The 26,911-nt window shown below is 39.9% G+C and overlaps 1 protein-coding gene across 2 annotated transcripts in view; it reads right to left on the reverse strand.

The window, feature by feature from the left end:
* Window positions 1–26,911, reverse strand: part of Not3 (CCR4-associated factor Not3) — a 398,149-nt gene that overhangs the window by 205,831 nt on the left and 165,407 nt on the right. For both annotated transcript variants that reach the window (XM_067141698.2, XM_067141697.2), the window contains exon 7: window positions 16,499–16,619. In XM_067141698.2, coding sequence (XP_066997799.1) covers window positions 16,499–16,619 — 121 coding nt within the window. The remainder of the gene's footprint in view (window positions 1–16,498; window positions 16,620–26,911) is intronic.

Genomic DNA, 26,911 nt, shown 5'->3' on the forward strand with positions numbered 1-26,911 from the left:
TCGTATCATGAATCATAATCTACATAGGTAGTTAGCAGCGAACAAAAAGTTGATTAAGTTATCTACACAATTCAATTGCATTCATGGAACAGTAAGAAATAAGTTTACCATAAGAAGAGTTTTACTATCTGTTTGTAGGATTGAATTGAAGTCATTAGTGAACATTGACGCAAGTGCGATAAACAGATATAATTTGAAAACAATATTCTCTCATCCATGGATAAATAATAGAAGTGTCGAGTTTGAAGTATTATTATTATTATTATTATTATTATTATTATTATTACATCATATGCACATACAATATGTTTGCACAGTTTGTGAGGTAATGTAATGAAACATGTGCTGTACGTAGACATTTATATCAGTTCAATTAATGTAAGAACCTGCATACAATTCATTGTTACTGGTATATATAATTTGTAATCCATAATTGTGAAACACACTGTAACTTCCAGAATGGTAATAGGCACTAAAGCGATTGAGAATATTCTGTACATTATAATCTATATATTAGGCACTCTAGAATTTTCATGAAAGTACGAGGGCAGATCAGAAAATAAGTTGCACTTCCCAGTTATGGCCATTTATTACACCACCTATACAACAGCAACACGACTACAACGGCATACACTGTAACGTCACTTTTCCACATAGTTTCCAAGAGACTCCAAACATTTCTGTGAACGCACAACCAACTTGTCGATGCCGGATGCATAGAAATTTCCTCCAGCGTTCTACAACCACTTGGAGACAGCAGCCTTCACCTCTTCATCGGTCTGGAAACGTCGACCACCGAGCTCCGTTTTGAGCTTACCGAACAGATGAAAGTCACATGGCGCTAGGTCGGGACTGTAGGGTGGATGTTACCAGACCTCCCACTTGAAATGGTGCAGCAGTTCTCTCGTTTGGCGGGCCTTGTGAGGTGTTGCGTTATCGAGCAACAAAATCACACCGGTGCTTCTCTGTAATCGCTTTATGCAACCGGTTCAACGCTTGACAATACAACGCCGCATTGATCGTCGTTCCTTTCGGCATGAATTCCACGTGCAGCAAACCCTCCATGTCAAAGAACACTGTCGCCATAACCTTACCAGCTGAAGGTTGAACCTTGGCCTTCTTCCGTTGTCTTGAGAGGTGCACTCATTCCACGGATGTTTGCTTCGTTTCGGGGGGTGAATTGGTGGACGCACGTTTCGTCACCTGTAACGATTCGCCGCAGAAACCTGTTGCCGTCTGCGGCATAGTGTTGCAAAAATGCCAGGGAGGATTGGAAACGTTGTCCCTTGTGCTCATCGGTGAGAAGACGTGGGACCCATCTTTGACACAGCTTACGATAGCCAAGGTCCTCGTGAACAATGGCGAACACACTGCCATACGACATGTCCAGCTGCGTTGCGATTTCTCTCAGTTTAATGCGCCGGTTCTGTCTAATGATCGCATTCACACTGTTGACCTTTGCATGGGTCCTGGACATTGCGGGCCTGCCTTCACGATGGTTGTCCGTGATATCCGTGCGCCCGGCTTCAAATTACTGACACCTCTTTACGATACCCTGCCGGGAAATGGCCCGCTCCCCATACACAGCACTAATTTCACGACGAATCTGTGCAATTCTTCCTTTTGGCCCATAGGAATCGGACTGTCGCACGCACCTCATATTTGGAGTGAACGTCCAGTTGACGCGCCATTGCATTTGGCCGCTATTCACACAATACTAGACGAGACACCACAGCGACCTGTCTAACAGAAGTGTGGGCAGTATCTGTCCCTTTCTCCGCTGTGCCCACGTTTGCGACACACAGCGCGCTGTGCAACTAACCTTTTGATCCACCTACGTATTTCTTGTAACGTATCTTTCTGGAAGCCTGGCCAGGACATATATAAGTACACGATTTTGACGGTGACAAGTTATTGATGTAGATGTTGATTCCCATAGGGAACCTAAAATATTTGTCCCGAATGAGTAAATTTATAATACCAATTTAATGGTCCGTTTTTGGACATTATAAATTTTCCAGCTAACTCATTCTTGGTTGCCTGCGTTTCGCCCTCGTGTGCTAAGTTAGGCTCGTCAGTTGGGACTTAGCACACCACCCAAGACGCAAGGCTAGTGCATACCGTGGAGGCCACTGCATAGACTATTTGAAGCCACCAGCAGTGCCAATGCACTATGAGAGCTATGTCTCATTTCCAAAAATAGATGCCTGCCTGGCCATCAAATGATGTAGATGTTGATTCCCATAGGGAACCTAAAATATTTGTCCCGAATGAGTAAATTTATAATACCAATATAATGGTCCGTTATTGGACATTATAAATTTTCCAGCTAACTCATTCTTGGTTGCCTTTTAGCTCTCATAGTGCATTGGCACTGCTGGTGGCTTCAAACAGCCTATGCAGTGGCCTCCATGGTATGCACTAGCCTTGCGTCTTGGGTGGTGTGCTAAGTCCCAACTGACGAGCCTAACTTAGCACACGAGGGCGAAATGCAGGCAACCAAGAATGAGTTAGCTGGAAAATTTATAATGTCCAATAACGGACCATTATATTGGTATGACAAGTTATTGGTCAGAGTTATTGTTCAGTAGATTTATGGTGTAGCAAGAATATTTATCTCGTGGGACAAGCAATAGTTGCAGTCTCCATATAGAAGTAACGTTCAGTTGTTTTTAAAATGGCGATGTGATTGTTTTGTTTTGTTTGTGACAGCAGTGATTAACGTTATGTGTGTGTTTAATTTGTAAATAGATGTGAATAAAATAATTGTACCAACTGACAGCATCTCGTGCGCTTCTTTGTGGATAAGTTAACTGGCGACCGTGGGACAGGACGTAAAAATTTACGAGTGAATACAAGTGTAGTAGATCAAAATGCAAGTCATACTAGAGAATATGTCACTGAAACAACTCAAAGACGAACTTACCAAGAGGAATCTCCTGATAAACGGGAAGAAGAAATCGCTACAGGCGCGACTATGGGAAGATCTCATGGAAGAAGGAGAAGATCCCGAAAAGTTTTTCATCGAAGTCGATGAATATTCCGAGACAGAAGAAGAGGTAAATATCCCTAAAATGTGTTCTAACTTAATGACCATGGTGCAGGCACTAAATAAAAAACTTCCCGATGAAATTTCAGACGTAAATGACAAACTTACAGGCAAAATTTCTCAAGCTAACTCTGTTTTAACCGGGCAGATTGACACAAGTGTACACACAGGTTTACAATGTAGAACAGGGCCTAGAATCGAAAATTCCCACCGTAAATGACAAAATTTCATCAATTAGCGACATCACTGATCGATTAACGCAGCCGGTATCTGACTTCAGGTCAAAACTGAGACAGGCTGACCAGATCGATAGTAGAATAAGCCACCTGGAAGGGGATATCTTGGATCTCAAGGAGGAGAAGTGGAAATCCAGGTTTCCGGCATAAAACAACAGATTGAGAGGAGGATTTTTAACATCGAGGGAAATTTTGAAAGCCGTTTATCTGCTGTCGAGGGAAATCTTGGGAGCCGTATTTCTGCTGTTGAAGGAAGGACAGAATATCGGATTTTGACCATGAAGGGAGATGCGCAGAATATAAGGAAAAGCATCCTTCACGCAGGAGAAAATAGATCGACTCAAACAGGATGTACAGTCACACCTCTAACTCCCTCAAACCTAACCGGCAATACAGGACACCCAGACCCGAAGGTGATTATAGAGAGCCTCCTGGAATTCTACGGGCGATTGGAGGAGAACCCGACTAGCTTCGTTGAGGGATCGGTCAACCTATTGGGAAGGACTAATTTACCAGAGGACATCTTTGTGCAACTCATCACACCGCGATTAAAGCGTTGTCAGGTGGATACTATAGCCGAGTACATGGCACTCCCACCCGACTGGATTTTTTATATACTGTCAGGTTTTAAAGCATAATCACGCAAGTAAGAGGCCCCTCCTCAAGCAGCACGCACATCAAAATTTTAATTCAATCTACAACTAACCCCCAAGAAAAAATAAAAGAGGGGTCGATGGCCACACGACCCTTTTATTTGCCTTCTATGAGAGGTATGGATTACAAACCATTATTCTCGTCATTATTCCATATTGAAAATAGCTATATCACTAAGTTTACACAAGGAGTAATTTAAATACCACCTATTCAATACAATTTATTCCACTATTGTGTGGTCAAATGCACATAGAAATTACCAGAATTTAAAAGGTACATGTTTCGCCCACTTTTTATTGGGCATCATCAGACTCGTTCTATCTTAAAACACATATTGGTCTCATAAGATTTGATAAGATTCCTCAGACCAATATGTGTTTTAAAATTGAACGAGGCTGATGGTGCCCAATGTCTCCCATAAGTCCAACCCCTCGTCCACGTCGTGGGAGACGGGCAACGTCATAAAGTAAGGGATTGCCTGGTGGGGTGATGTACAGTGGGGACTGCGTGTGCCCCGTGACCGCTTTGGTAACTGTGAAGGCCCAGCAGGAACCCTGAAAAGTGGCGGCTAATGGGGCTATGGTGAAGATGCTGCTGCCTTGTAGTATGTGGGGTTGGTTCTCTAAAGGCTAAGGGAAGAAAACCCTGATTAAAAATTACCCGTCCTCTGGAAGAGGATGGACGTAGGGCTGACACCCTGCTCTGTAAAAAAGGTCAAGTTGCGAAACTTCAACGAAAGAAAGCCGGACTGATCAATGGAGACAAACTTGGCGTGAAAAGGACAATGATAATCGACATCAGTGCATGAAAGAAAGAAAAGAAATATAACGCGTAAGTCAGATTTATATATTGGAACCTGAAATGTGAGATCCTTGTATCACCCAGGAGCCCTGAAGGTGCTGCTGAACCAAACAATGAAGCTGAAACAGAGTATCATAGCTCTACAAGAAGTAAGGTGGACCGGAAGTGGAATCCTAGAAAAGCGAGAAGCTAGTATATTTTATAGTTGTTGCGAGAAGGAGCACGAGTTCGGCTCAGGATTTGTGGTACACCACCAGCTAAAGCACGTTGTAATTGGGTTTACACCTATTAGTCCAAGAATGTCAGTACTCAGGATAAAGGGTAAATTCCTTAATTACTCTATAATTAACGCCCATGCACGAACAGAAGAATCTGAGGAAGAAGAGAAAGAATTGTTCTATGAACTTTTGGAAAGAACATATGACGGTTGCCCAAACCATGACATTAAAATAGTTGCTGTTGATCTAAATGCTCAGGTGGGAAGGGAACAGATATATAAGCCAACAATTGGTCCCCACAGCAAACATACTGTAAGTAACGATAATGGAAGAAGACATTATTTGCAGCATCTAGAAATATGGTTGTGGGCTCCTCATTGTTCCCACACAAAGATATACATAAAGGAACGTGGACATCACCGGACAGAAACATAGTTAACCAGACTGATCATGTGCTGACAGATGTAAGGCACAAGTCAGATCTTCTGGATGTGAGGAGTCTCAGATACCCAAATATAGGCTCAAACCACTTCCTGGTACATGCATGAATTAGGGCTAGGATCTACAGTGCATTCAAAGGAACCCGAACCAACAAACCAAAATACAATATAACAGCTCTAGAATCATCTGACGTTAAAAAGCAATACCAGGAGAGTATAATACAGATCCTTGAAAATACTGAAGAATGCAACGACATTGAGTATCAGTGGGAAACGATTAAAAATGCAGTGGAGATGTCAGCAAATGAAACACTGGGAATTGAAACAAGATATAAAAGATCTCATTGGTTTGACACTGAGTGTGAAATAGCAACAGAAGAGAAGAACATGGCATACAGAAGGACATTACAATCAAATTGTACAAGAAGATTGAAGGAAATCTATAAAGAAAAATGGAGGATTGAAAAGAAGATCCATCAGAAGAAAGAGAGAGAGTGGATGAAGGCAAATATCAAAGAAATGGAGCTTCTGAGAAATCAAAATGAGGCGAGGAAATTTTACAGGGAGGTAAATGCTGTACGGAAACCCTTCTGTGGCAAAACTAGCCTGATAAAGGATGAAACATGAAAAATTGTTAGCGAGGGGAAAGAGATATGTGAAAGATGGCGGCGACATTTTGATAGACTCGTGAACTTCAGAATTATAACAGGACACTCAATTGATGCGCAAGGAGAAAATGACCCTGACGAAAATATAGGTCCACCAACTTAAGAAGAGGTGATAACTGCCATGAAGAAATTGAAGAATAACAAGGCAACAGGAACAGATTATATTCCAGCGGAACTGCTCAAGCAAGGTGGCAATGAATTAGAATAGACTTTCCTAAAAATAGCTACTTCAGTATGGGATGAGGAGAAAATGCCTCAGCAGTGGGAAGAAGGAATTATATGTCCTGTATATAAGAAAGGGGATCAGCTTGAGTGTGACAGTTATAGAGGAATTACTCTACTTAACTTGGGATATAAAATATTCTCCAACATTCTATTTGACCGTCTTCTCCCAATTGTTCAGAGAGAGACTAGGATTTATCAGTATGGATTTATCCCAAGAAAGTTCACTGTAGATCAGATTTTCACCTTAAGGAAAATTTTAGAGAAGACAATCGAATTTGGGATTGGCACGCATCACCTCTTCATTGACTACAAAGGAGCGTATGACAGTATAGAGAGAGAGCAATATGTACCATGCTATGACTGAACTGGGTATTCCTAGAAAATTGGTAGGGCTGGTGAGAATGACAATGAGTCGGACACGAAGTAGTGTAAGAACGGGTGGAATGATGTCAGAGACATTAAATATTCAAAATGGGGTACAGCAGGGAGACGCGCTGGCATGTCTCCTTTTTAATGTTGCCTTGGAGAAGGTGATGAGAGATGCAAACCCCCTGAATAGGGGAACAATTTTCTATAGATCAGTGCAGATACTTGCTTATGCCGATGATATAGATATAGTGGCAAGAACTCGAAAGGCAATGGAAGAGACATTCATCACCCTTGAACAGGCCAGTAGGAAAATGGGACTGAACATCAACCAGCAGAAAACTAAATATATGGCTGCTGGGAAAGCATGTAAGGAGAACGTGCCATCCTCAATAACTGTGGGCAATTACACCTTTGAGAGAGTTGATCAGTTTAAATATCTGGGATCGACAGTTACCTACTCAAATGATACCTCTCATGAAATTAAACCGAGTTTAACAGCAGCCAACAGAGCCTATTTTGCTCTAACAAGGCTTCTCTCTCAAGGCTCTTGACCCGTACCACTAAATTAACCATCTATAAAACACTTATAAGGCCTGTGCTCATATATGCCCTGGAAACTTGGCCATTAACAGCAAAAGATACTGGAATGCTGGATGCCTTCGAAAGAAAGATACTTCAAAGAATCATCGGCCCAGTCTGTGAAAGAGGAACATGGAGGAGGAGGTACAATCATTTATTGTACAACATTTATAAAGACCCACCTATTAGAAGAATAGTGAAATCAGCCAGATTGAGGTGGGCCAGGCATGTAGCACAGATGAGTGATACGGAAGTACCTAAAAAGATATTAAATGGAAATCCAGGGGGACAGAGAGGACGAGGTCGATCGAGAACCAGATGGATGGATGGAGTTACTGAAGATCTTCGGGAAATGGGCTATAGGAATTGGAAAGCTTTAGCATTGAATCGAGATAAATGGCCGAAGATTGTTGAAGAGGCCTAGGTTCACAATGAACTGTAGAGCCATAGAAGAAAAGAAGAAGATGGTGCCAAATAAAAATTGGGCGAAACATGTACCTTTAAACTTCTGGTTATTGCTATGGGCATTTGACCACACAATAGTGGAATAAATTGCATTGAATAGGTGGTATTTAAATTACTCTTTGTGTAAACTTAGTGATATAGGCATGGATTACCCGTGGATGTTTTGTTTTTTGTTTTTGCTAGGGGCTTTATGTCGCACCGACACAGATAGGTCTTATAGTGACGATGGGATAGGAAAGGCCTAGGAATTGGAAGGAAGCGGCCGTGGCCTTAATTAAGGTACAGCCCCAGCATTTGCCCGGTGTGAAAATGGGAAACCACGGAAAACCATCTTCAGGGCTGCCGATAGTGGGATTCGAACCCACTATCTCCCGGATGCAAGCTCACAGCCGCGCGCCTCTACGCGCACGGCCAATTCGCCCTGCACCCGTGGATGTACTCAGCCCCTCCAATCCACAGGGGGTACAACACATCATATCAAGGCCACAATCCATTTCCATGCCTCTAACCTGGTAAAATCTCAAGCAGTATTTATTTTTGAACATTGTGAGTTTATTGCGGATGTTGTTTTGAAATCAGGTTTATTTATTCACATTCTGATTTGCTGGTTTCAAAAATAACAGAAGTTAATGATATGATGAAGGTAAATGATTTATGTCATGTTACTGAAGTAGTTAGTACAATTATTGAGGGGTTTAATGACTTGTTAAAAATGAAGTAACATCCCTCTTGTAAAATGTTACTGCCTTGGTTATATGCAAAATTGTAAAGCTCAAGTTCCCACATGATGATAACATGTTGTGTGTACTTTTAAATGATGAATTACATTAGCTCGATGGCATTAATCAAGCTACAAAAATGTTCTGGCAATGCATGAAGAGGCACAAAAATTGCTTGGCTTTAAACTGTTAAAATAGTCTGATACTGTTGGATACAATTGTTTTAAAGATATTATTCTGAAACAAATTGAAGAAAACCCCAATTAATACTTAAAATAATTCAGTCAGTGCAAGCATTGAAATAAATGCACCTGAACATTGTAGATGCTCTATTAAAATCTAGTTGAGTTCCCTGTTCATTCATTAGTGCAGAGAGAGGTTTTCTTCAAAGTTAACACACTGGAGATGCCGCTCATAGAAACTACGTGCGCGCTATTTCATTGCTGCTGACAGAGCTATGTTTTCACTGTAGCTAAAAAATAGTAGCTGCCATTTCAGCGAACTGTGACTTCACTAGGATATTTTTGAATGCTTCTATAAGCATAAAATGTACTAGTTATGAGCATAAGTCGAGAGCTCTTGTTTCAAGGCATTGATAACATGGGGTTGCGTCATCGTTGACTCTCAGCTGTGAAATGGGCGGGAAAGTATGTACGGTACATGCGGACTAGAAGAGTGTGTGTTGGAGAGGCAGCTTGTTTGTATAATTCTTGTGAATAGTTAGCATGTCTAATTCAAGTGCACAAAATTTTGGCAACAAATCCATAATAGATGTTCTTATGGAAGACACAAGTTCTGAAAATGAGGATGAGGACAACACTTGCACACTATGTAAACATGATGATTCTGGTGCTTCAGGCAAATAAATATAGATAATGAGCTAATTTCAAATTGGTGTGAAGTGTAACATAGTTTTATACCACTCCCTGAAGTGGGTTCTGCAATACTGTTTTATAACGCTCCCTAAAAATGTGTTTCCCATGTACAGATGACAACCTGGCAGCAATTCGAAGCAACACTGTCGTCAAACAACGAACAGTGGGAAAGCAAATTACTAGTCGTAAACAAGGATACCTGTACCAATTGACCAATTAGGTTAGAATCTGTATTAGTGTGTTTTAGTAGATGTGTCCACAATATTACACAGATTTTGAAATATTAACTGAACTATCCTCCATAGTTATGACTGATTTTTTCGTTCGTAAAACTTATTATCTTCATAAATTTAATATTTAAAAAATGCTGCATTATTATGATAATTAAAACTCATTTTTATCTAGAAGAAAGTGTTATCTTTCTAAATATTCAAAAAGTTGTTATAATCATGGCTTACCCTAGCATTGTAACCATTTCAACAACCATTAAAAATCATGCAATTTCTGGAGGGTAGCACATTCAAATATGGCCGTCTCCAATGTGTCTAATCTGACTGTCAATGACCAGACGAACAATGAGAGATGTCCATTATAACATAGTATGTACAATGTTAATTTTCACAAAGAAAGGGATGGGAACTATGTCGTGGGCCTAGTAAAAATGATTACGTAATTCGTTATGTAATTGTAATTAGGGCTATAATAAAAGATTAATGAATGTTCATCAATATTTTAGCTACTTACATATTACCTTTCATATAAATATTTTTCATACATTAAAAAAATATTTTTAATGATGTTTTATGAATAATTTTAGAAAATTGTTAAAGAAAAATTAAAATGATACAGCAATACATATAAAGCAAAATAATGCAAAATATCATGCCTAATCTATCTCCCTATTTTCAGACATTTTCTGGTTGAACAGCCAACTGTCCAAATGATTACAGGATGGATTTCCTCGATCAGTAGATTCCTGTAAGGACCAAAAGCTGAATGTGGAGCAAACCAACCATACTGCCTTCATCTTCTGCACCAAAGGTCAAGTATGTGATGAGGCTAAACTGACTTATAGCAAGACAGCTTGAAGTAAGACCCTGGAAGTGAACTGATATAAGTGGTAGTTCCATCAGCTGGTGTGACCGACAGAGCAGGGCAAGTGTGAGAGAGTAGACAGTGAATGCACTGCTGCTATCTCTTTCCCTTCACTATGAACAACTCTGTGCTTAGCACTTGCCATTACTTAACTGAGATAATATACTTCCCACAGCATAAAATACACTGACTGACAGTGACAATGCAACACCAAGGAGGAGTGGTTCGAAAGGGATGAAAGTTGGGGAAAAAACAGAGACGGCACGGATGAATAATTGATGTTTATTTCAAACCGATATGCAGGTTACACAATGCGCACGGCATCGACTCAGTAGGATGTAGGACCACCGCGAGCGGCGATGCACGCAGAAACACGTCGAGGTACAGAGTCAATAAGAGTGCGAATGGTGTCCTGAGGGGTGGTTCTCCATTCTCTGTCAACCATTTGCCACAGTTGGTCGTCCATACGAGGCTGGGGCAGAGTTTGCAAACGGCGTCCAATGAGATCCCACACGTGTTCGATTGGTGAGAGATCCGGAGAGTACGCTGGCCATGGAAGCATCTGTACACCTCGTAGAGCCTGTTGGGAGATGCGAGCAGTGTGTGGGCGGGCATTATCCTGCTGAAACAGAGCACTGGGCAGCCCCTGAAGGTACGGGAGTGCCACCGGCCGCAGCACATGCTGCACGTAGCGGTGGGCATTTAACGTGCCTTGAATACGCACTAGAGGTGACGTGGAATCATACGCAATAGCGCCCCAAACCATGATGCCGCGTTGTCTAGCGGTAGGGCGCTCCACAGTTACTGCCGGATTTGACCTTTCTCCAAGCCGACGCCACACTCGTCTGCGGTGACTATCACTGACAGAACAGAAGCGTGACTCATCGGAGAACACGACGTTCCGCCATTCCCTCATCCAAGTCGCTCTAGCCCGGCACCATGCCAGGCGTGCACGTCTATGCTGTGGAGTCAATGGTAGTCTTCTGAGCAGACGCCGGGAGTGCAGGCCTCCTTCAACCAATCGACGGGAAATTGTTCTGGTCGATATTGGAACAGCCAGGGTGTCTTGCACATGCTGAAGAATGGCGGTTGACGTGGCGTGCGGGGCTGCCACCGCTTGGCGGCGGATGTGCCGATCCTCGCGTGCTGACGTCACTCGGGCTGCGCCTGGACCCCTCGCACGTGCCACATGTCCCTGCGCCAACCATCTTCGCCACAGGCGCTGCACCGTGGACACATCCCTATGGGTATCGGCTGCGATTTGACGAAGCGACCAACCTGCCCTTCTCAGCCCGATCACCATACCCCTCGTAAAGTCGTCTGTCTGCTGGAAATGCCTCAGTTGATGGCGGCCTGGCATTCTTAGCTATACACGTGTCCTGTGGCACACGACAACACGTTCTACAATGACTGTCAGCTGAGAAATCACGGTACGAAGTGGGCCATTCGCCAACGCCGTGTCCCATTTATCGTTCGCTACGTGCGCAGCACAGCGGCGCATTTCACATCATGAGCATACCTCAGTGACGTCAGTCTACCCTGCAATTGGCATAAAGTTCTGACCACTCCTTCTTGGTGTTGCATTTGCTCTGTCAGTCAGTGTATTATATACTAACAAAGACATTAGCGAACATCTCGCACTCAATAAAGTGCAACGCTTGGAGTACGAGAGCCGGCAGCACTGGTGATTTAGGCCTCAGTGTTACCAACTCATGTGCAGTGACAAAGCACTGAGGTAGAGCAATTCAATGCTGGCTTAAGAGAAACATCCCCCATGCAAGCTAGGTGAAAAATGACCTGTGATAACAGCAGCAACAACAACATTTTAGAAATTCCTAATGGACTCGACAATAACATTACCTTCACAAAGGAAGATGAAACCAACAACTCTTTAAATTTCCTAGATATAACCATAAATAGAGCCAATAATAAATTCAAATTTCAAATCTATAGCAAAACCACTTTTGCTCCTCTGACTATAAGAAATGAATCTATGCACCTGCATTCTCACAAATTAGCAACCTTCTACAGTGTAATCCATAGAGCGTTCCAAATTTACTTTTCAAAAAAAAAAAAAAAAAAACTACAATATATTAAAGAACTGGCTAAACTTAACGGCTACAAACCAAACACGGTTAATAAAATTATAAACAAAATCAAGTTAAAAACTGCTACTAACCTAACCCCTGAAAGACCTTAAAAAAACAACCACAACAGTTTTGCTGCTTTTACCTTCACTAATCTGGCTCTATATCAGATCACCAACCCAATCAAGAAACAGGACATCAATATTGTATTCAAAACCCGCAATAGTAACAGAAATATATTCTTTAACTCCCATACAGTAAATTCAACACACGACCGATACTCCAATTCAGGAATTTATAGACTCAAATGCGCCCAATGTGAATTTTCTTATGTCGGACAAAATGGATGCAGTTTTCATACAAGACATTTAGAGCATTACAATGCATCTAAACACAATAAACACTCCACTACGAGTATTCATATATAAAGAAACGGGCCATAACTTCACTATTATAGACCAGGACCTTCAAATCTTAAAGATATAAAGGTAGTCTAATGACTGAATTTGAAACATCTTTTTAGACTAATACTTCAACAAAAATCAAAATCTAAATGACATATTAGAAACAAAGAGCCCAATCACGGAACATATTCCTAACTTATTGTCATCTCTTAAGATAAACAGTAATAATTTTTTTTTAAATCTCCAACTATAAATCCAACGCTAATACCCATATATCAACAGCAGCCATTGCTCCCTCGCCCAGCCACACCCCTTCCCCCACGTGTACCAATTGCGATCTTAACGCCCCGCCCAACCCACACCACCCAACACACTCCCGGCCAACAATGACACACCCCTACAATACGAGAAGCAGAGATAAAGCAACTGTTCAGACCACCTCACACAAGATACACAACCAGACTTCCTCCCAACGTCTAAAGGGTAAGTGTCAAGAATATTAAATACACTAATAAACCATCCTAATATAGCACTCACACACTTTTTCGTTTTATTTCACAGATTTCAACACACTCACAAGACGCAAACTTACAAATAGAATCCAGTTTAACTCCTCTTCAGGCTTACACGGAATAACTTCAAAAGCTTCACAACGTAAACAACATACAGCCTGTTTGTACGGAGATGAAGTAATCTGTTATTTAATGAAACTCAATCAAGCTCTCTACCAGCTTTCTTGCCATTTAAGCAGCACTCCACTTTAACAGCGATTCTAATTCTTCAAGGAAGTGATGTTATTATAGAATATTTAAACCATCCCAAAACCATATACGCTGAATGTGTGCGATCTCCTACTAATGTAAAAGGAAATGTTTAAATATTATGATCCAATATATTACAATGGCCATTCCAGCATCGGCATTATGTGTGTTGATATTTTGTATTATCCCCATACGATGTGGACATGAGTAGACATCCCACTGAAGCTTTATGACGGGATCAGCCAGTTAATTTTCCAATTGTACCATATGTTGTATATATTAGTGTAAAATGTGTAAAAAATAATAATTTTAAGAATAGTACTAGTACAAGTTAATCTCCTAATATACCGGGCGAGTTGGCCGTGCGCGTAGAGGCGCGCGGCTGTGAGCTTGCATCCGGGAGATAGTAGGTTCGAATCCCACTATCGGCAGCCCTGAAGATGGTTTTCCGTGGTTTCCCATTTTCACACCAGGCAAATGCTGGGGCTGTACCTTAATTAAGGCCACGGCCGCTTCCTTCCAACTCCTAGGCCTTTCCTATCCTATCGTCGCCATAAGACCTATCTGTGTCGGTGCGACGTAAAGCCCCTAGCAAAAAAAAAAAAAAATCTCCTAATAGACTGTAAAAATGTACAGATGTTTTAAATCCCACTTGTATCATGCCGTTCTCATTACCGGCATATGAGAGTTGACAGTTAATATTTTTTCATTGGATGTGAACTTATGTTGGACGTCACATTAGAAATTTAAAACAAGAACAGCTTGTTCACTCCAATATGACCCAATGTTCTTGTACTTCAGTGCAAATTGTTATAAAAATATTGTTTTAGAATAATCCTAGTAAGCATCCATTCAGAGCTTCAACTTGGAGTTAGAATTCATGGCTGACGATGCCTGCAATGACAGGCGAAACATGTGCCATACTTAAACTTAATATAAGGACAATGTTATAGTCCTAAAGACTTTATTGGTAGTGAACAATTGGTTTCAATAAATTAACTGTTTAACATTTAACAATGGGCGATCTTCGCTTCGATTGGCTCGTGACAACACACACTCCTGTACATATTAGAAAGCTATTGTCTTGCATGACCAGGGACGAAAGCAGGAGATGCCTCTTCCATCAGGCAGCAGTACACCGACAAGGTAATGGCCACATAACATCTTTATTTCTTGCTAGCTCCGCAGTTTAACCTGTAACCTAGTTTTCCTACAGATGTAACTTCTGCTGCTAATGTAAAAACTTCATAAAATCTTTAACGGTAAATCGGGGATAGAGAGTGATGTACCCTCTCGAGCTCTCCTTCATATTGGTTTGAGGTGATTACCTTTTGTAACTGGTTTTCTTGATTAGTTCTGCGGTGCAGGGTAAACCAGAAGAAATGGGGTTTCGAAGTGGACAGTACCTTGTGTGTATGTGGAGAAGAGCAGACCACAGCCCATTTGCTGCAATGCAGTTCATGCCCATTCAGCTGCACAACAGAAGACCTGGTTAAAGCGAAGCCAAATGCACTTGATGTTGCAAGGTTTTGGGCTCACATAGTTTAATGTGGCTCTTCGCCATTGGAGTATTTATATTATGTTTTATGTTTTTCCTTATCTTTAATTTTAAACTTATGTATGCTTCTGACACGATATAAATAAATACTGGTTTTCTTCCTTTCCGTAATGTCTTAATCTATTCTTATACGAGTCACCTCCATAGTTTGGGAATAGCCCCTGTTTCATCGGCCTAGTGCCCCTTATGTTTTAAGTGTTCATATCTAAGAGTGCAAGCATTAGCCTCCCTTCATTTGTGTTCGGGCCATTTATTTATCTGTTATTTCTTTTTACACGAAGGCCCTATAGGTTGGGTACGAGATACCCCTGTTTCAATTTGTAAGTTGGGCCATGGAAGGCCAAACGGTGTAAAATATTTTTGGTGTTGCCTTGAGTAGGCTTGAAAACTGAGAGCCTGTTAGCTCTGTTCCAAAGTAAAATTACTGTATGCCTCTTGAAGGCTGGATATTGTATATTGGGAGCCAGTGCTCCATGAATTAGGGGATTTCTGCCCTTGTATAAATTTGTGCTCTTTTGTAAATTTGAGCTGGGAGCTCAAAAATGGTAAAACTAGGGGCTTGTAGCCCAAGTGTTAAGGTTCTGAAATTTTTTCTAAGTCTTGTTTCTAATTGCCATTTTGGACCTTAAAGGTCATTGTTATCTCACTAAGTGAAAAGTTGTTAAGTTTCTTGTTTTTCAAAAATATAATCTTCAGTTTAGGTTTTAAATTCTTTTCTTGACATTGTAGTTAGACCCATTCATCCCGGCACCTTCTTTAACCTCTGTTGGTCCACGAATAGCCCGGAACAGAAAGGTAAAAAGATTAAAAAGTAAATGGAATATATATATAAAAATATGTGACACTGTACACCAATCAGAATGTACAAATGAATTAGGCAGCAAATGGTTTCATGTAAAAAGCATGGCAACTACCATGGTTCCAGGAGTACAACAACACTCTACAGCAAGCATTCATGAGAACATAAAAACTGAAGCAAGCAACATTTTGAAGAGAGAGAGAGAGAGAGAGAGAGAGAAAAAAAAAGGAGAAGACTAGCATGATAATAACAATTGGAAGAAAGAAACAGCCTTGACGTAACAACTAACATTCAAACAGGTCACTGAGATACTATTAAGCAGTAAAGCATATAGAGAATATAACCACTGAACTTCCAAATAGAGAAATGTCAACCGGATGACCAAATTTTCACATTAATTAATGTAGCTAGAATTTTAAGTGGCTTAGAAGAGAAACTTATACATACCTCAAAACTCCAACAGGTACTTTTACAGCTATACATAATATTTTCTCACCTGATGCAGATTTACTGGACAAACTTGAATTATGAACCGACTTCAAGGGAACTTGTGAACAGTTACTGGAACTTATCAAGGAACTTGCATTACTTGGTCTCACTGCTGTGGGTTTCAGAGGCTGGAAAGGACATTCCAAGAATATTGCAACAATGGGACAATTTACAAAATATTTGTTAAAATGGGATATATATACTCTGAAAGTTCTATATTTGGAACAGATTTTAAAGATACAGCAGATCTACACCTATTCAAAGATTTTGTTAACATTAACCCAGATATGCCTAAAATATTTTTGTGAGTGGGTTCATGATTTTATGTTATATAATTAATTTAATGCATGAGTTAGTACAGGTAAACCTAAATTGGAAGAAAAAATATGTAAATTTAGATAGAAAGAGGTGTCCTTTTAAAAGTACAGTAGGCATATAAGGGGTATATTGGTTACACGTACATACGGTAACGTGTATGCAGTTGTCAGATGTTTATTGTACAGTATTCTGTACAATAGAGAAATGAATATTCATTAAAACTATCATCGACTTCTCACACACATACAAATATGCATAAAAAGGAAAGAACTCCTATGTATATTCGAAGTGATTTTCAAAGTTAGTCTCATGAAAGTAATTGATCATTGTGGCTGCACAAAACATTTAATTTCTAGTGTATCAAACACTTCTCACATTTCAATGATGGACGACAACACTACTCATCTTAGTCTTTTTCTGTATGGTATTGGGCAAAGCATTTGATATGTAATGCAACATTGCCCTTCTCACAGTTCTAGAATGCCTTCATGTGATAAATTCTGCGCTGCGTCAGCTTGCCTTGTAGTATGATGGTATGGTTTGTTTGATCATACCTGGAATCTGCCTTCTCAAGACTAGGACGATTCCTTTCCTTTGCAGTAGTCCGCTGGGTTGTTTCTAGAAGGGCAGTTATAACCTGTCTGAGGAAAGTTAGGTGGTATAATTTTCCTTTGTTCAGGCTGGGCAACTGCCATGCATTTTGTTCACACACATCAATGCAGTGAGTTACAAATTCTGTAGAAGCCTGCATTCTTGTTACCCCTGTCCACCCCTCCCATTCCAGAGTTGTACTCATGGAAGAGGTGTGGTTGTTTCAGAGAGATTCTTTTCTCTTTATAAGACATTTCAGTTTTACTGAAATTGCCATCTTCCTTTCAATCAACTCACTATTTCATCAAGAGTCATAAACCTGAAAACAAAATTGAAAGTCGTCGTCGACCCATATTTGCCTACTGTCCTTTTTATAGGGCACCTATACCCTCCTGTCATTGGTATGGCAAACATAAAACTAAACCATTACGTGATATCAAAATATAATACTTACATGCCAAGAGAATATAAGGTATGAAAAAAAGAATCAGTGAGGTAATTGTAACAATCTTATTACCTTTGAATACGTCAGCACACTTCTTCCACGAGTGTAATATGGGTTTTGTTTAGAGACGCATACCACACAGATACACTCACTCAGCTAAACTAAAATGCATAGTGTGCAAGTTCATACCATTCCCACCAATACTGCAACATTGTTAAACTGAACTTATTATAGCCAGCAACAATGACTGATGAATAATGAAATAGTTCCAGCTGTCCTTTTAAAAGGATGGTAGGCCTATCAGGGTTAAAAAGGTGGTTTAATTTACCATATTTAAGTAATACAAACTTCTTTTTCTCCATTTTTAAAAAAATATAGGTGCGTCCTTTATGTGAGCAAAACTTTTAACTAAAAAATCATATATTCATTAAAACAAAGTGAAATAATCGATAGAACCACTAACAACTACAAACAATGTATTGGTGGTATCACTACAAACGAGTCTATGACTGATCGATAACTAGTATCAACTGTGTTGTAAAGAAACACAGATAGCACTATAGCATTCTGCATATTTTAAGCCAAAATCGGAAATAAGGTAAAGCAATAATTATTGGTAAAACAAACCATTACTAACATTTTATTGCTACTACCAAATATACGCACATAATCCCAGCATATTTTTTTCTTTAAAATCTGTCAGTGAAGTGTTGGTTAGAAGATGATATTTGCATCAAGTTTGGTCCAGTGCTCCCGACATAGAGAAATCTGGAAGTTAGTATTTTCCGCCACAAGCGACAAGTGTGTCACATATATATTGTGTCATCTGTATGTCATCAGTTTAAACAGTAGCAGTTCTCGTTATCAGCTGTTCACCAGTAAAATAAAATCTCCACATTACTGAAGAACTGCAGTGATAACTGAAAATAGGATACAATATGGACGAGAGTTATCTTTTGCGTGTCTATTGCTGCTGAAATTTTGTTCTAATTATGGAATGAGATGTCTTCAATATGAGCAGTGAGAGTGAAATTTTTGCTGGAGATATCTCCAACAAAGAGAAAGAAAAGGGTCTTGAATTAGATGAAATTAACATGTCTCACGTATCTGGTAGTGACAGTGCTAGATATCTCAAAGCGAGGGGTATGAGTGCCGGTGGTGAAAATGCTCTCGTTGAAAAAGGCGTGAACTCTGATTCACAAATTACTTGGCCAATTAGTGAACGTATTCCTAATATTAACCCGGTTTTTGACATTGTCCATAAATGGAAGCTGAATTTTTCGGGGAAAGGTAATAGTTCTAGTATTATTGAGTTCTTAGAACGGGTTGAAGATATTGCCAAATGTAGCTCCTGATCAGTTCATACCAGTCATCCCTGGAATGCTGGAAGGGCTGGCGTTGAAATGGTTCGGATTAGCAAAAGCCTCCTGGGACGATTTTGCTAGGCAAATAAAACAGATTTGGTTTGTCCGATATGGACTATTGCTTGAAACAGGAAATTTCCAGAAGAACTCAAGCAGTAGGAGAACCCCTTGACGACTATGCCACTGGCATTTTAACGCTATTCGACCGTTTGTGTATCAAGGCCCCGAATCAGAAATATTTGATGAGTTGTATAGAAATCTGGCCCCCGATTACAAATTTTACATAAAATGATCACAGGTTGAGAGCGTGGAAGAAATCATTAGATTGGGTTGCGAGTTTGAGGCAACTGTTTATCAGAATAAATTGTACCATCCGCCTCCCGTGCCATCTGATTGTTCGTTCCCCGACGTCACTTATCATGCTCCGTCAAAAGCTGTCTCCTTTGGTGCGATTCCTTCCTCAACCAGTTCTCCTGGAAGTTCCGATCATAGGTCAAACTCCATCTCTCCTACTCGTCGGAGAATTAATGCAGTCCAAAATTCTAACTTAACTGTAGAAAGGAAAACTGGTGTAGCTAAATGTTGGAATTGCGGGAAATTAGGGCATGTCTCTAAGTATTGTGGGCCTGTCTCCCTTGTGTTACGCACAATGCATGTCCTAGGTGCAATTCTCAACAGGGAAACTAAATCCGCACCAGCGTGATGGCTCGCCGTTGGCGCCTGATAGGGATGTGTGTAAAAAGATTTGGGGTCTTCCCTCGTCTACACCCTGGGCCAACAGTTTTTGTGGATCGCGAATACTATACATTAGCGTCAGAAAGTTTAGACTCACCTATGAAAATTAATAATTTTCTTAAACTGTTTTCTGTGTGATGAAAAGTGGTACTTTAGTTCTGTTACTTATGTATGGATGCTTTCAGCACTTTCATAAAGCTATTTCAGTGCACACAGCAAGATTTTACTTTATCTTTTCAAAGAAGTGAACAGATTTATGGTTGCCAGCTCTACTTCCTGCTTTTACTGGGATAACTACCGGCCCATTCCCAGGTAATAAACATGCCTCTCTCACGTGATTACTTGTCCTTCTTGTTTCCTTGCTGTCTTGGAAGTTGACAGTTTGCCTGCCGAAATTATCCTGAGCAGTTGTATGTTAATCTCTGTACCAGATTGCTTATTTTCTACATTGTTGTTATCTGGGCATAGCTACGGTAACAACACACATCAAACAATCGAATATGGAGAAGAAGGCTAATATTATAAAAGAAAACAGAGCCAAGGCGTGTGCTTATAAAGAAACTGGGTGGTTGAACTGAAAAATTGCAGAAGAATTGAAAATTTCAGAGTGCAGCGTTCGCAGAGCAGTCAAACACAGAGACGAAAAGGGTAGTCATGAGGATCGACCATACAGTGGACGTCCAAAGAAGAGTTCTAAAATTGAAGATTACCATATTTTAATCCTCAGTAAGCGTGACAAAGCATATGGCAGCAGATATTTGCTCAGAGATAAATGAAACAAGAGAACAACCAGTGTCTGTGACAACAGTGGAAAATTTTCTGCTTGAGGTGGGATTGTTTGGTTGCGTAGCAGCACGGAAACCATTGTTGAAAACTTTACACAAGCAGAAAAGTCTTCAATGGGCCAAAATGCATGCTAACTGGACCGCTGAAAAATGGAAAAGCGTGCCTTGGACGGATGAATCTAACTTTGAAAAATTCGGTTCAAATCTTTGCCAAAATGTTCGTCGCTGCCCCGGTGAAAGGGTTATGGAATCCTACATAATTCCATCTGTGAAGCATGGAGGAGGAAATGTGATGGTGTGGGGATGTCTTGGAAATAATCAGGTTGGTGATTTGGTGAAATTAGAGGAAATACTGAAAAAAAAAAAAAAAGTCACTGTATCTCTTCGCGCAATGCCGTGCCATCTGGAACGAAGCTGATTGGAGAAGGATTTGTTCTACGGCAGAACAATGATCCTAAGCACACCTCTCATTTGTGCAAGCAGTATCTGGAAAGGAAACAAGCTGAAGGAAAATTGGAATTAATGGTTTGGCCTCCACAATCACCTGATCTGTCACCTATTGAACATTTGTGGAAAGAACTTGACAGGAAAGTGAAAGAAAAGGCACCAGGCAGTGTGGATGGGTTGTGGTAATGTCTGTTAGAAACCTGGGGATGTATAAATACCGAGACTTTCGAAAAATTAACAGCTAGAATGCCACGCATCAGGAAAGCAGTAATCAAATCAAAGGGTGGACACATCAATGAACAGGCAGTGCAATTGCTTGATGATTTGATTGTGTTTCTAGCTCCCTGTGCATGATCAGTATAAAGGAAATCTAGTGAAATGTGTAATAAAACTAGTTGGTTCTAAAAACATAGGTATTTCCATGTTGATTTTCAACAAATAGCCCTTTCGTTCATGGTAAGTGAAAATTCATGGGCGAGTCTAAACTTTCTGACACTATCGTATGCGTTGTTAGATACTGGATCTTGTAGTTCCTTCATGAACCAATCTATTTTGAGTGGCATGAATTTGAAATAAATACCTCCGAGATAGTGAGGGCTTAGGGCAATTTATGTCAGCTGATGGTCGGCAAGTATGTTCTGTGGGTTGGGTTAAATGATGTATCAAAATCTGAAACCTGCCATGGAACTGGATGTTCAATGTTGTTCCTGGTCTGTCTGTCCCTGTCATTTTATGTTATCTACAGGTTTATCCATTGACTCTATCACCCGAACCTTTGCATTTTGTTTTAAATCTGGCGAAAATTACCCTTTTGAAGCACCCCTTCGGAAGGCTGCCATTTGCGCCGTTTCCAATTCCAAACTACCCAACGCCTCTTGTGGTTTGACAGATGACCAGAATTTGATGTTAAACAGTTTATTGGAGGAATTTTCTGATGTCCTGCCTGCCGATTTCGGGTGTGCGAACATTTTTTAATATTCAATTGAATTAAAGGAATTAAAAGATCCCCTCCTTTCGGCTCTTTCCCTCCCAAACTGTCTGCTATGCGAGATTGTATCAATGACCTTTAGGATAAGAAGGTAGTCAGTCAGTCAGTCCAAGTCTCCCTTCAGTAGACCTGCCTTCCTTATCCCTAAAAAGGATGGTAAGTTCAGAAAATTCAGATTTATTGTTGATTATAGGAAGGTCAATAAAAACACCATTTTTGACAGTTTCCCCTTACCCGGCATTGAAAGTGCCTCCCAATAATTCCATGGAGCAAAATTTTTCACTGTTTCTGACTTCAATTCAAGATAATATGAAATCCCCTTACACCCTAAGAGCCACCCTTATACTGCTTTTGCTACCCCGTTTGGACTTTTTGAGTTCAATAAAGTGCCGATGGGCATATCTATAGGTGGTGAAGTGCTCAGCCGCATCCTTGAGGATCTGAAATTTTCCTGCGTGTTCAACTATCTTGACGATCTTATATTTTCTCCAACCTTTGAGGAACACCTAGTTCACCTCCGAGAGGTCCTATCTTGTTTATGCAAGCACGGGTTTACTATAAATCCAAAAAAGGTATCTCTTTGTTCCAAGCGTTTGAATTTCCTTGGACATATCATATCTGATTTTGGCATTGCCGTTAATCCCGACTGGGTTAAATGTATTCATAATTTTCCACAGCCCAAAAATGTACGCGGTGTGAGAAGATTCCTGGGTACGGTCAGTTTTTACAGTCGTTTCATCAAAAAAAATTCTCAGGTTTCAGCCCCTCGTAACTTTATATATATATATATATATATATATATATATATATATATAAAAAAAAGAATTGCCATTTTGTCTGGGGAGAAGCCCAAACCCATGCTTTTGATCTGCTGAAGAAAGCCCTTTGTGAAGCTCCTGTTCTCCACAGTCCTAATTTTTTTTTGCAAGCTGCTTTACGTTGCATCGACACAGATAGGTCTTATGGCGACGATAGTATAGGAAAGGGCTAGCAGTGGGAAGGAAGCGTCCGTTGCCTTAATTAAAGTGTGAAAATGGGAAACCACGGAAAACCATCTTCAGGGCTGCCGACAGTGGGGTTCGAACCTACTATCTGTCGAATACCGGATACTGGCCGAACTTGAGCAACTGCAGCTATCGAACTCTGCAAGTCCTGATTTTTCCAGGGATTTTGTCCTACAGTGCAACTCTAGCGAGGTCGCGGTTTCCGCTGTATTAAATCAACGTGCTGACGATGGGAAACTGGTTCCTATTGCGTATTTCAGCAAGTTATTCCATGGGGCTGAATTATGGTATTCTATTTATGAGAAGGAATGTTTCACACCAGTTTTGGGTGTTAAAAAATGTCATTCCTACTACGAACACCATTTATTCATCCATACAGATAATCAAGCCTTATCGTGGATGAGCGCCAACATCAAAAGACTCGGGAGGACGGCTAGGTTGATTCTGCGACTTATAAATTCACCGTCGTGCACGTTCATGGGAAAGTGAATGTCATGGCAAACTATTTGTCATGGATGTTCGACGGATTTAAACCGCCTGACAGCGAGTCCAATGTAAACTGCGACCTGAGTGATGGAATCCATATTCTTCAAAACTCTCCTTGGTCTTTCACCGATATTGCTGTGAACCAAAAGGAAGACAAAGAGTGTTCTGAATTGATCACAGGGATCGCCGATTGGTCCGTTTGTGACAGTGCATTTTTAATAAAACGTGGATTGTTGGTTCGTCGCAACCGCATGAATAGGAGGGACAAAATTTTTTGATCCTGTTAAATTAAGATCCATGATGCTGCATTACTTTCATGATACGTACCTAAGGCACCTATCTTGGTCAATACAAAACCTTGCAAAGAGTTTTCAAACTCAGTCATTAAATTACTTTTGTTTACATATTTAACAATTTGAAGGTCTTGATCAATTGTAGTGAAGTTGTGCCCGGTATCCTCCTTGTGAACGCTCATGGCAGAGTATTTTCTATGTTTTGATGCATTGTAATGCTGTAAGTGTCTAGTTCTGAAACGTCGACCAGTTTGTCCCATGTAAGAAAATTTACATTGGGCGCACATAAGTCTATAGATTCCAGAATACGAAAACTTATCCCTAGTATTGTTTACAGTGTTGGAATTGAAAAATAAGTTTTGATTAGTGTTACGAGTTCGGTATGCGATTTTGATGTCATGCTTCTTTGACGGATTGGTAATGCGATAAATAGCCGGATTGGTAATGGTAAAGGTAGCAACATTTGTTTTCCTTGACTCGTCTGGAACTAATTTTGTAGCGGTTTTTATTTAATTGTACCAATAATCTTATTAATCATATCAGGTTTGAAGCTGTTAAGTTTAGCTAATTGTTTAATATACTCAAATTCTTTCTTTCGATTAACAGAAGAAAGTGGAACATTTAATGCCCAATAAATCAGACTGTAAAAGGTAGCCTGTTTGTGTGACTGAGGGTGTAAAGAATCTTTTTTTATTGTCAAGGGAGCGGCAGAAGGTTGGACAAATTTCCACACATTCATGCTCTTTCAGACGGAATTCAACTCAATTTTACAAAATTTCATTTTTCAACCAACTATTCTGTGAATTCCTTTTACCTGACTCTTGTTTTTCGACATTTTGAAATGAGATTTTAACCAGTGGTTTTATTTATCTATATTTCATTTAATCTGAAGTTTTTGATGATGATGATGATGATGATGATGATGATGATGCTTGTTGTTTTACGGGGCCTAACATCGAAGGTCATCGGCTTCTACCTGAAATTTTTAGAAGGATTGAAGAACACAGCTAAGAACTAATTATATACCTGCCAACTTTACAAAACCAAAAATCAGGAGATTTTGATATGAAAATCAGAAAAAATCAGGAGAAATCAGGAGATACAACTGATCAAAACTGCTTCTACATGTCTTGCACAATACAGTACTACAATATATTTATAATACTTATTGTCTCAAAGCCCGATTGTAGCTATACGAGGCTACAAGGTTAAAAATTACACATCTCTATTCCCTCACAGAAAGTATGTGAGTGAGATGATCGGTCCGTGATAAGCCTGCTGAAAATAGTATGAACGCATGCGTGAATCAGTCATGCACTTAGATGCCATTAGGCTACTTAGCAAATGCATAGATTAATATATTGCACCAAGTGCCCGTGCGATTATGCAAAGCGCAATGCTATTTGGATCAAATAACTAGCTGATGTACTCGTGCTTTACTACGGAATTCTCAGAAAGACTGTCATTATAGTTTTCCCAACTAAAGTCAACATAGGTCATTGCAATGACGCCACTATGAATGTTGCGATAAAAAGCAATGTTGTCATATGAGATATTCGATAAAATGAAAACAGCACATTTTTTCACTTTAGCAAAATGTACTACGGTGTCGATCTAACAGTTCAAAAGTTTCAGAGCTAGAATGACCAGGCTACAGACAGCCACGAATACTCCTGTGTAATTATTCCGTTTAAGTGTGCACACTGATCATTCCAATCACTGCCTCAGAGTAGGGATTGAATAGCTGGAATACTATGCTGATCCAGAGTGTTACGTACCAGTAGTATCAGAAAATTTATGAACCAGAGGAATGGCATGCTAAAGAAGAGAGAGATCTAACTCCCCACTCCCCAGCTACTTCCCACCAATATTCAGGCAGGCTGTTATACTCAATACGCAGCAGTAATCCTATCTATCGGAGATAAATGGCAGCAGAATACACAAATCTGTGATTTATAGCATTTAATGTCAAGCGAGTCCTCCTTTCTTTCATGACAACCTCTTGTGTTATTTAAGCAATTGTTCCTTCATGACTTTTTTCTCATTCTTATAATTATCTTCACAATTTAATCACCATCACCACCAATATTATTGTAGTCGGTACGGTAAAACTTAATAACACACAAATAATCGGAAATTGTATTCTCTGTAACTTTTGTTATGTAGTACTTTTCAATATGACCAGTAAGATAGGTAATTAAAAATTAAATTTTGGTACCTTCCCCTAAACTACCATTTTGAACAGAGTGAATAAAATTATTTATAGCGTAGTTCCTTATTCCGCGACTTTACATAAAATTCTGTTCACCCATGTTCACGTGCCCCGGCGCTGATATGGACTTAGCAAAAAAATCCGAATCCATGAATATCTCTATCATCATAGCCGGTACAGTAAAAATGTATAAGACGTAAATGATAGGAAATTGTATAATATATAACTTTAGTTATGTAGTATTTATCGATAGGGCCAATAATAACAAATATTTGAGAATTAAATTTTAGGCCTTCCCCTAAAGTACCATTTCACTCACCGTGAATAAAATTATTTATGGCCTAGATTGTAGCGACTTATTCCCCGACGTTATATACCGATTTTCATTAAATTCTCTTCAGCCGTTTTCTCGTGATGAGCGTGCGTATGCACCTACGTACGTACAGAGACAGAAATTACGGAAAATTAAAACGTGCATATCCCCTTGTTACTATGGATGGTCGCGACCGGTAAGCAAATATCATTCTTTTTAAATTCTGAGCAATGTACGGACAAAACTCTTGTTTTATTTATATTGAGATAAATAAAAATTAGTCTGAATTGTCTCCAAATGGCTCGTAAAATCTCTAGAAAAGTCACTAGTAGTTATCATTGAAATTCTGTCACTAAATTACTAAGAAACACTCAATATCTAGCGACGAGTCTCTAGAATCGACCAAAGAGAATGGAATCGACTAGACTGATGTGTTATT

Source organism: Anabrus simplex, chromosome 2 (genome assembly GCF_040414725.1).
Source record: "Anabrus simplex isolate iqAnaSimp1 chromosome 2, ASM4041472v1, whole genome shotgun sequence".
NCBI lineage: Eukaryota > Metazoa > Arthropoda > Insecta > Orthoptera > Tettigoniidae > Anabrus > Anabrus simplex.